General features: G+C 38.9%; 1 protein-coding gene across 2 annotated transcripts in view; it reads left to right on the plus strand.

The window, feature by feature from the left end:
* The window catches only part of ASZ1 (ankyrin repeat, SAM and basic leucine zipper domain containing 1), a 165,297-nt gene that overhangs the window by 41,372 nt on the left and 111,540 nt on the right, over positions 1 to 12,385 (plus strand). For both annotated transcript variants that reach the window (XM_075208977.1, XM_075208976.1), the window contains exon 4: positions 6,020 to 6,131. In XM_075208977.1, coding sequence (XP_075065078.1) covers positions 6,020 to 6,131 — 112 coding nt within the window. The remainder of the gene's footprint in view (positions 1 to 6,019; positions 6,132 to 12,385) is intronic.

Genomic DNA, 12,385 nt, shown 5'->3' on the forward strand with positions numbered 1-12,385 from the left:
AATCCTCAATTTATTTAAATTCTGAAACTATCATTATCATCACCAGTACTTATATACTGCCACCAATTCCGCAGCACTTTACAGAGTATTTGTCACTCACAGTAGTCCCTGCTCCATTGGAGCTTACAGTCTAAATTCCCTAACATACACACAGGCTATGGTCTATTTGTTAGCAGCCAATTAACCTACCAGTATATTTTTGGAGTGTGAAAGGAAACCAGAGCAGCCGGAGGAAACCCACGCAAACACAGGGGAACATATAATTTCCACACAGATAAGGCCATGGTCTGGAATCGAACTCATGACCCCAGCGCTGTGAAGCAGAAGTACTAACCGCTGAGCCAATACTCAAGACGATTCAGTTTGTCGTGTTGGATTGTGTAAAATTCCAGATTTAAGATACTAAAATATGTGGATGTAATGGTTAATGACGATGGAAGCTGCTGTTGGCATTTTTACTGTTGGCAATCACAATGTCAGTATTTTATATGTATCAGGATTTCTTGCATGTCAGTGTTTTACAACGCTAGGTTTTCCTACTTGTCAGTATTTTGATTGTATTTTGTGTCAGTATTCTTTGTGACTGTATTATTTGCATAGGAAATTCCTACTACACCCGTCCAAGCAGTTGATGGCTGCCAGACCTTGCTATGACTTTAATTTAGTTTTGCTTTGAGAGTAGCGTATCAGTATGAAAGCCAGATCTAGAAGATAGTCCTGCACGTATGGGGAAAAAAATAAAATGGAATTGAGAATTGAAAGCTCAGCAGCAGTGTGATTTGTTTCTAGAAAGCGCCACAGCTCATTACATAAATGGCAACGTAATGCAACTGATGTCAATTTAATGCTTGCTATATCTGTATGGATTTCTGGAAGACAAAGAAATGTGCTCTGTTATAAACAGATCTTCTTTAATTTCACCGCACCCAGACAATGTTCTGAATTATCTGCTGCCAACTAGTGTCCATATCCTTTCACAGTCTATTAAAGACGTGTTTTTCATATTTTATGGGGTGGATACTGCACAACTCTTAGGCTTGTTCACACCAATGCATTTGTTAACGCTTTAAAAAAAATTGCAGTAAAAATACATTTTATTCTTAAACAGAGCTGTGTTTTAATGAAAAGGGGCCTACTACTCTGTCAAAGATGGGCCAGTGTCTCAATGCAATTTACTTGCCTCTGTTGGCAGGTATATTGTACAGCTCAATTGCCAGGCATATGACACAAATTATGGCTCTTATCACTTGTAGACATTTAAAAGTTAAACATAGAAGAACATATCTAAAAAGTTGAAAAGAAAGGGGTGCTTCCATGGTGCATTATGTTTCATAAAATGTAGTCATATAAAATCATAAAGATGCATGTACCAGAAAATGATAAAATCAAAACATGTAACACACAGTGGTCAGTTCACTCATACATTATCAGTAGCTGGAGCAGACTTCACACACAACAGACTCCTGATCCCTCTACGCGTTTCATCTTAGCGACTTCGTCTGGAGGGTTGGGTCTGACGTGATCCCACAGTCGTCTTATATGGCAACATAATTACTCGGACCGGTGCACATCAGATGATATCATAAAATCATTATTGTAAATGTTTATACACAAATGGTGATCGTTAAATACCCCATTGTCAATGATCATCTATATACTTTACATATATTGCACATACAAATAACAGCTCTATACAAGAAATATATTTTTAAACAAGAATTTCTCATACCAATACACATTGCCAGCCCTTCTCCCTTCATTCCTTCCCATACAAAGAGGGTCGCAGGTGTGTGGCTCGCTATATTAATTGGCTGCAAAACTTCTAATCTCAAAATATATTCATGAATAAGTATTAAAATCGTATACTTTAACAGTGTGAAATAAGTTGAATAACAAATTTAGAAAAACTTAGTAATTAGATCACAGCTTAGTATTCTGTCAAAAACATGGCCAATACAGCCACATACAAAAGCCTATATAGCTGTCAATTAACTTGACTAGTTAATACCTTGTAAACTAAATTAGGTAATCCAAATCTTGTCGATTTTCAGCATACTATACATCCATAGTGAATCCAACATTCCAATACCACCTATTAATCCATTTTTTTCTCTTATGTCAATATGTTATTGCATAATGTAGTGCTGTGTGGAAGATTACATCCTTACATGAGAAGGACTAACAGATCAATATTAAAAGACTTCTAAGAAAGGGGTGATATTACACCCTTCATTTAGTCCTATTGGAGCAAATCTGTTCAATGTATAAATCCAAAAGGTTCCCCTCTGTGATGGCCATAATAACCGTTATCTCCCCCTCATCTTCCTCTATATGTTCTATGGCCTTAAATTGCAGACAACTTGGATTAGCATTATGACAACTAGAAAAATGTTTGGGAATGCTGTGATTCTCTATTTTATACAAAATGTTTCATGTGTTCAAAGATAGGAATTTTGAGTGCTCTTTTAGTTTTTCCTATGTAAATTTTACCGCACTCACATTCAATTAAGTAAACCACATAAGTAAAATTGCAATTAATGAACGTTTTAATATTCCTGGTTTTAGTTGCAGCTGCATCAGGACATTTTTATGTACATATTTACAGGCTTTTACAATGTCTACATGGGAAGAAACCTTTAATAGTTGTAAGCCAATTTTCTTTAGATTTGGGAACATATGAATGTACCAAGTGAGATTATAGTGTTCTTGGTCTCTTAAATATATTATTATTACCATTTATTTATATAGTGCCACTAATTCCGCAGCACTGTACAGAGAACTCGCTTACATCAGTCCCTGCCCCAGGGGCTTACAGTCTAAATTCCCTAAAGCTGGGTACACACTACAGAAATTTCAACCAACTTTTTATGCCGAGTGATTTTACATGCGATCGATGTTCTGATCGCTCGGTCCATGGACTGCATACACACTAGCCTTGTTTAGGACGATAAAGGGAAGAGTGGACGTCCCTTTAGCGACTTTTTACAGCCATGTTGACTGTAATTTCGTACTCACTGTTGTGGATCGGTCACTACACAGCGGAAACGAGATTGGAACAAAATATTAAACGGTACGACCAACCAAATGAGGCGATAATCGTCCATTTGGGCAGACTTTCGACCATCGTGTCACTGCACACACTGACCCGACTTTTGAACGAGCGGTCGTATGTCGGCTGTTTGAGCCGATTATTGGCCGAAAACAGTGTAGTGTGTACCCAGTTTAACACACACAGGCACAGAGACGGAGACAGACTAGGGTCAATTTGTTAGCAGCCAATTAACCTACTAGTATGTTTTTGGAGTGTGGGAGGAAACTGGAGCACCTGGAGGAAACCCACGCAAACACGGTGAGACCTTACAAACTCCTCACAGGTAAGGCCATGGTCGAGCATTGAACTCATGACCCCAGTGCTGTAAGGCAGAAGTTCTAGCCACTTAGCCACTGTGCTGCCCAAATATAATTTCAGGTTTCAAGGTAGATGGGTAGAAAACAGAGGATTTAGTTTTTAAATAGGCCGATGTTTATCCAAGACATTTTTAATTTCATTACTTGCTATATTGAAGGTCGTAATAAATGAACATTCCATTGATTTTATACTACTTGGCTCTTGTTTTTTATACTTCTTCAGTAATTCATTCCTGTGTCATCTCACTTGATCTAAACCAGGCCTGTCAAACCTGCGGCCCTCCAGGTGTTGTGAAACTACAAGCCCCAGCATGCTTTGCCAGTAGACAACCAGTTGATAGCTGGAAGGGCATGCTGGGACTTGTAGTTTCACAACACCTGGAGGGCCGCAGGTTGGACAGGCCTGTTCTAAACTATAATTGTTTAGGATAGCCTTGCTCCAAAAAGTGTTCAACTAGTATTGCTACTTGTATAGCAAACATTTCCAAGCTCTCGCAGTTTCTTCGAATTCTCATAAACTGAGGTCGGAATATTGCCATTCTGTTTTTTGTAATGACAACTACGATAATCAATATAGCTATTACTATCTACTTTTGTTAATATGCGTATAGGTATTAATCATTTGACTCCCTATATAACTACTAGTATCCAAGACCAAATCAAGAAACTCTATTTTATCTCTATTATTATTTGATGTAAATTTCAATTCCTAATCATTTTCATTAATCTCAGTCATAAATGTGTCAAATTCACAGACAATGCCCTTCCAAACAATCAGTATCACCTTTTGAAAAGAACAATCTGCTCCATATATCTCGGATTATTATATGTAATCTGTTGTTCCCAACTACCCATGTAAATATTTGCATTACTTGGTCCGAAGACCCCCACACCTGCTGGTAGAATTGATCCAAGAAAATAAAGTAATTGTGACTCATAATAAAGCCTGCACATTCCACAATAAGCTCCTGTATTGAATCACTCAACTGTTTGTCTTCCTTCAAACATTAACTGCATCGATTCCTTTAGAATGGGGAATCGCCGTATATGAAGATTGTATGTCTACCATACACACAGATAATCTACCTCCCATTTGATATCTTTCATTACTTGTAATACATTTTCTGACAAGCCGTAAGTGAACCAATTCCCGAGACTATAGGATGTCCCAGGGAGTTAGTGAGCCGTTTATATATTTTCGGAACTTGGTAGAATGTAGAAACTCTAGGACAATAGTTACATACATAGTCAAATTCACTTTTTTGTCATACAGTCTATCCTCAACCCCTTTAATAACAAACTTTCTAGCTCCACTAGATACACATTAGTAGAATCTGATGCCAATTTCACATAAAACTCTGTCATTTACCAATATCAGAGATTCATTTATATAATGATTCTATTCAGAATCGCCAATCCTCCTTCCTTATCTGCGGCTTCACTTTAAGCTCTTTTTAAGGCGTAATTCTCTTGTCTTGATAAATTATATTTAATTTTACATTTGGTATTAAAGAGTGATTGAAGATCATGTTTAACTAACTCCCCAAACATATCAATGTACACACCTTTCGATTCAAGTGGGATAAAACTTAGATACTTTCTTCAGTCCTATATTTATAGGACCTGTCTCACAATTGGCAATTACTTTATTTCCACTTTTTCTATTCTCAATTTTCAAGAATTGTCTTTTTAATCTTCATTTCCTGATGTATTTATTAAAATCAACAAATAGTTCAAAACCATTCAGTGTATTAGTAGGTGCAAATAATAATCCCTTTGATAGTAATTGAAATTCTACAGGTGATAAGGCTTTGTCAGATAAATTAAAAATACCCTTTTGGGGGAGTCTCTAAGATACGGCTCTTCTTTTTGGAGCTTTTCTTGGCTCTTTTTCCTCTGTCTACCAGTGGTCTTTTCTTGGACGTAGTGTGCATTTCCACACCTAACATGGATTCTTTGTCTGCTTTTCTCCATTTTGCCCGTTGCTCTAAAAAAGTAGCAGTCATAGGAGTATAGGGAGGTATCTAGGGTTCCGATCTAACCTTATTCAAAATCTCAAATTTATTGGACAAGTGAGGTTGGAAATTGCCATTTCTCCTCCCATTAGGGTAGTATTCTTCTCCAAGTGTCCTTTATCATACGGCCTGTATCTATATGTTTGGACATTATTAACCCGTGACTTCGGGGTATATTGAGATGCAATTTTTCTAGAGTTATGGCCGGGGATTGTATCTCTTCCCCATTTCCGTACTTGATTGTTGGCATAGTCTAGTTTAAAGATTTGGATGTACCGCTATTTAGATCTATTTCATGGACATCTTATAGTACTTTGACCCTATATATTATTTGCACCTGTGTGTGGGTGCTATATTGGTCTATACCATTGTGCGCACTGTGTACTTTTTTTTATACAATAACATATATATATATATATATATATATATATATATATATATATATATATATATATATATATTTATTTAATTTGTTATGTTGTCATCGTCTGATATAACAGTTTTAAGTGATTATAGCTTACTATATTAAAGTTTGCATCAAAAGTAATTATTTTTTCCTCCTGCATAAACATGTTTTGTGTTTCATATTCTGCCAGATAAATTTACTGTGCTCATGTCTGCATGCTCTGCACATGCACTGGAAGAAAATATTGTGAAGTGTGTGGAACTACTACTGTCAAGGAATGTTAATCCAAATGAATGTTGTAGGTAAGTGCCACACTCTTTTGTTCAGAATTCATATATTGAAATTTGTAGATTGCATGCTAAAAAAAAACAAATTTGCTTACAATACATACTGAGACAGTAAGCAGTTGCAAATTTTTAAAAATTTGCTAGGAGTTCGTAAGTGGTTCCTCCTTTGGAAAACTCTTAACTGATTCTTCAATTTAGTAGTGCCTATGGCGTCTGTACACGGTATTTGGCAGGGGTTGTATAGGAAGCTGCATTTGCCTTGATGACCACAGCAAAAAGTTCATTGGGTGCAGGCTTTTTTTTTTTTTTATTATGGCAAGTCTTTTTTATTGAAGTTTTACAATATTACAGAAACCAAAACAAATACAAATTTGAAAAATAAAGTACTTATTGTTTACTGCAGAGTTTAACATTTATATGTGTTTAATTATGTATAAATATGGTCTTAGGGTCAGATTCATTAAGGAAAGTAAAGCCAAAAAATGAGTCACTTTACACCTTGGCAAAACCATATTGCATTGGAGGGGGAGGTAAATTAAAGATGTGGGACCCATTTTACCCCATTTTAAAGATAGGGGATTTCATAATGTTGCGCATGTCAGATAGAGGTGTGTGCTGGGTGTACTCATACTGGCTTCACTTGCGAGTACAAATATGGCTGACTGCTCTCTCTAAGAAATTAAATTTTGTGAGCAGGAGAAATTAGCCATATTTGCCTGGTACACGGGGGCAGGTTGGTGTTTTGGGACTGAGAGGAGGCACCCTGTAGTAGTATTGGACCTGGCACCGCTCTCATTTCACAGTTTAATCTCTCCGAGCGGTGCCAGCGCGGGCTGTGCTACAGAGCCTGTTTAAACTTTCTGCCCGTCAGTGACGTCAGTTAATTTATTCACTGCACTGAGCTGGGGGCGAGAAATTCAAAAGTGCTCTGAGGTTCCTGCGGTGATTTAAAAAATAAAATAAAAAGCATGGTGTCCCCCCTCTAATCACTATTAACCGTAGTGCTGCCAGCCTACTGTTGGTTCCGTGAACATTGGGGAAAAAATTTGCATGGGGTCCCCCCTGATTTTCACGGAACCAGCACTAGGTAAACCAGCTAGGGTTGGTGGCACTATAGCAGGGGGACACAGGGCAGAGGTCCCCCTGCCATAATGACAAACCAACCCCAGGCTGTTCAGCGCTGGGCTGGATTCCCTAGGGAGTAGGGTCTGCCGAATAAAAACGTGCGGGCGCCCCTCTAGGGACACTCAGCCCAGTACAGAATGCACTAGGGCTCTTCCTACACCCCTGGGCGGTGGGTGTAGGATAATAGCGATTAAAGTATAAAAAAAAAAACAGACGCCATTTTGTTTTGTGGAGCTATAAGTCCCAGCCAGCCACGGTGCCATAAATAGTGTGGGCATGCTGCTACTTGTGCACCAGCATAACCATGGCAGCCAGGGCATGTTGGCACTTGGAGAACCACAAGTGCCAACATGCCCTGACACCCAGGGCTGGCTGGGACCTGTAGTTCCAGAAAAGAAAATGTTAAACAAACCACCACACCCTTGTTAACACCACATACATTTAATAAAAATAATAAACCCACAATAAAGACAGTAAACACCCTCATTTATACCACATATTTTTATAAAAAATAATAAATACCCTATACTCACCACTGATGTTTTCATCTGTCGTCAGCAGCTTTTAATCCTAAAATGGCTGTCAACCAAGTCCCAATTAAATTTTTATCTAGAGTCCGGCTTGATAAAGTCCAAAACAAATTTGTAGATCCAAAGTCCCTGCTTGAAATGTCCCTGCTTATTTTCTTCTTGGGCAAAAAGCCCCCCTTGTTGCTTGAAATCATCTTGTCTTTAGCCAGGAGGGCCCCAGATTTGTAACATCCACGCTTCTTCATTCTTGATTGAAGAAAGAAAAAAAGAGCAGAGCTGCCGCAAACAGCTTCTATAATGTAGAAGCTCCGATGCACAATGAGCTTAGCTCAGTCTATTTATAGTATTAGGGGATTTTCCCACGCTGTCGTGGGAAACCCCTTAGCTTATTGCGCATTGGAGCTTCTACAATGTAGAAGCTCCGATACGCAATGAACTTAGTTCATTGCGGTAGGTCTATTTATAGTATTAAGAGATTTTCCCGTGGTCGTGGGAAATCCAAAAATGTCTATTTCTACATGTCTAATCCAAACAGACTCTTACTAGATGGATTATAGACATATACAAGCATTTGATGTATGGTCCTAGATATTGCTAAAGCAGTGGAACTGTCCTTTTCAGGACACTTGAGCAAAATAAACATCACTCTCTTCTTCAAGACCCTGCTTGACAACTTCTCCAATGTTGCTGCAATCCTGTGACCTACAGATTAGACCCTAAATCTAATCCGTCCTCCGGATCTGTTCTGAGGTTTGGACCCAGCTCCTAGTACCACCGCTCTGCCCGCTACCCAGCAGCTCTGGCCAGTGTGATAGACCAGGGGGGATCCATCTACAGCACCCTAATCCATAGTAAGCGGTCAGGGGTACCAGTGTACCTGCATGGGAGTACACTAGCAGCGACAGATACTCAGAAGGAACGTGGTTCTGGATGCCATAAAGGAGTCCAGTGGTGGCAGCAGGCTCCTCCTACTGCGATAGGAGGGGCGTATTTGGAGTAACGAAAGGGGATGGTGGCAAAGTAAGTACAACCGGTTCCCAGCAACGACAGACAGGGTGGCATAGGCAGTCCATTCTGTCGCAGGTAAATTTCAAGCCATTATCCAAGCCGGATATTTATACATCTTATACATAGATGTAATTTTAGAGATCGTTATGTTTTATACTTTTCGTATGGCAGCATGGAACTCACTGCCGAGTTCCATACTGCCCATGAAAGCATCATCGGTGCAACTACTGTTCGTTGGGAGCTTCAGGGATTGAGTTTCCTTTGTCGAGGATCCACACACAAGCCTCAGATCATCATGCACAGTGCCAAGCATTGAATAGAGTAAGGTAAAGCACACTGCTATTGGACTCTGGAACAATGAAATCTCGTTATCTGGATTGATAAATCTCTCGTCGCCACCTGGCAGTCTAACGCACAAATCTGTATATCGTGAATGCCAGGAGAGCGCTTAGTCCCAAATGCTTACTGCCAAATGTAAATTTTGGTGTACAGTCGACAGTCAGAAATGTGGACAAGTTCAGTGTGTCCATCTGGTTACAGTGGCGACATTATGATTGTCAACAGGCAGTAAAGTCGACTGTCACAATGTCGACATTCATACGCTAATGTCAGTTAATGCAAAACTTGAATATAATTTTATGGATAAGCATTGACTGCAGATGAAGATTGTGGATGTTGGTAAGTATTACACTTTATTTTTTTGAAATAAAGTTATTTTTCACATGAAATGTGTGATTTATTTATATTTTGTCTTGGTGCACTACAGGTCTTAGCAGGCCCTGGGTGCCAGGGCATGCTGTCACTTTTAGTTCCCCAAGTGCCAGCCTGCCCTGGCAGTCATGGGACTGTTGGTGCTTGTAGAACTACGAGCACCTGCATGCCCAAACTGTTACTGGCAGTCTGGACTTGCTGGGACCTGTAGTGCACCAGGGACAAAATAGTATTTTTAATATTAAATATTTTATTACCCCACATTCACTGCTCAGGGGTGTAGGAAGAGCCCTAGGGTGTTTAGCACAAGTCCGGGTACCTCTAGGGAGTGTGGAGGGGAGGGTCCGCATTTCTTTTGCGAATCCCATTTCTCTAGGAAATCCAACCCTGTTCTGACCAGCCTGGGGTTGGTTGTTATGGCAGAAGGACCCCACGATGCGGGTTCTCCTGCTGTGGTGTCAACTATTTAAATTGGCTGTTTGGCTGTAAATTGTGTGAGTTGTAGATCATGTTACACTAATGGCATGTTCATTCAGAGCCAATGATTTATTGAAACCCAGCATATGTCAGAGTAGTGATGTCACACAAGTTTTCGGAAAAGGTATTAAAGTGTTTGTGTGTGTGTGTGTGTGTGTATATATATATATATATATATATATATATATATATATATATATATATATATATATATATATATATATATATATATATATATATATATATATATATATATACACACACATACATACATACATACATACATACATACATACATACATACATACACACATACATTTTCCCCCATATCTGCCTATGGCTTGCTATATTCAGAAAGCTGAATTTCCAAATTTACAAAAAAATACATCTGTAAAACAGTGAATGTTTTTATGTTAGCTATTGATTTATTTGTTTAATATACAGTGGTGTGTAAGTGACAGGTCCAGAGTAAGGACCATCAAATGCAAACTTAAACTTGTTGAAGTCTAATGTGGAAACCATTACACAGTCTACAGTGTTTTTGAGTCGCAGTTGAAAGATGTTGAAACACTGAGATGTGGTATCGGTCTATGATAACCATCTTCCCATGTTTTACATCATTCTCATAGAAAAAACAAATAACCTAGTCCATTGAAATGTAACACTTAATGATTTTTTTCTTATCTGCATCACCTTTGTTATAGGAAGTTAGTATTAAAACACATTTTTTTTATAAATCAAAAAACAAATAAAAGTGAAGTCTAGTATTGAAAAGTTTTACATGTTTACTGGATGCAGGAATACCAAATAAACAGTATATTGTCAGCTTAAGAGAAATTCAGTCCAGATGAGTTGGCATAAATCTGTATACGAAAACAGCTAGCAAGAAATAAGGCAACTTTAAATGATTTTGTAGTACAGTATGTGTTGAAATTTGTCATGGCTGTTTGGATGCATTTCCTCCTTGGTGACGTTGATGAAACATCTGCTACTTTTGCGTATTTGCTATCAAAGCCACAATATCAACTGTAGTAAATATACAGTTAAATACTAAAACTAAAATAATCGGATATTAAACATTTAAAACTAGTCATTCTACCTACAGTGAAGTGAATCTACATATACAGAGTCTCTGCATGTTGAGTGTGTTCAAAATATCTCCTTGTTTCATACTTTACACATTCTTTTCTTTTGTTTGTTTTTTGTTTTGTTTTGTCCCATTAAAAGGGTTTTCTTTCCCCTGTTATAATACAATGTCAGACGGATATGCTAGCTTACTATCATGGCAAGAAAAGTATTTGTGACCTACTTTTTTATTGCTAGTTTCACTATTAGTGGGGTTATATCAATTAGTAGCTAGCCACCCCAATATCCAAAATGATAGAGTAACTTTGCAGCTACTGACTGAGCTATAGGTTTATCATAAATAACAAATGCTTCTTACAAGCTACCATAATCTTCTCTCGATCATTAGACACTTTGTTTTTTATTTACGCTTCCTTAAACTCAATTTTTCCAAGACCGAGCTTATAGTCTTCCCCCCTTCCAGGACTCTCCCACCTCCCCCCCCTCTCTATTTCTGTTAATAACACTACCCTCGTTTCTGTCCCCCAAGTCCGATGCCTTGGGGTCATCCTTGATTCTTCTCTCTCATTCAAGCCTCACATTCTGTCCCTCTCAAAATCCTGCTACTTCCACCTTCGGAAAATATCTAAGATACGTCCCTTTCTTACCACGGAAGCTACGGAAACCCTTGTTCACTCGCTTGTTATCTCTTGCCTTGACTACTGTAACCTCCTTCTCTCTGGCCTACCTGATTCTCGCCTTGACCCTCTTAAGTCTATCCTCAATGCTGCTGCCCGCCTCATTTTTCTCTCCCGCCGCTCTGTCTCTGCAGTCTCCCTCCAACAGTCACTACAATGGCTCCCCATACCCTACAGAATTAAATTTAAACTCCTTATCCTCACCTTTAAAGCTCTTAATCAATCTTCCACTCCCTACATCTCCAATTTCATCTCTACCTACACTCCTACCCACCCCCTCTGCTCTGCCTGTGACCGCCGCCTCACTACTTCATTGATCACCTCCTCTCACTCTCGTCTTCAGGACTTTGTCCCAGCTGCTCCCCAGCTGTAGAACGATCTTCCACGTTCCATCAGGTTAGCATCTACTCTCAAAGGCTTGTGTGCCCTTAAGACTCATTTCTGTATTCAAGGCTATCAGTCCTCCTCCTAACTTCCTTGTCCTGGCTCTCTCCACCAGTTAGTACCACCCTATTTGTGTCTCCCCCTTTCCTTTAGGATGTAAGCTCTCTTTAACAGGGCTCTCTTTCCTTGTGTGCTCCTTCTACTATTACATCACCCTCTTTACCTCTTGGCCTGCTTCGCTAGCCCTGTTTTCCCTGTTTTCTTAAGCTTC

The sequence above is a fragment of the Mixophyes fleayi genome, chromosome 4 (assembly GCF_038048845.1).
Source record: "Mixophyes fleayi isolate aMixFle1 chromosome 4, aMixFle1.hap1, whole genome shotgun sequence".
Taxonomy (NCBI): Eukaryota; Metazoa; Chordata; class Amphibia; order Anura; family Limnodynastidae; genus Mixophyes; species Mixophyes fleayi.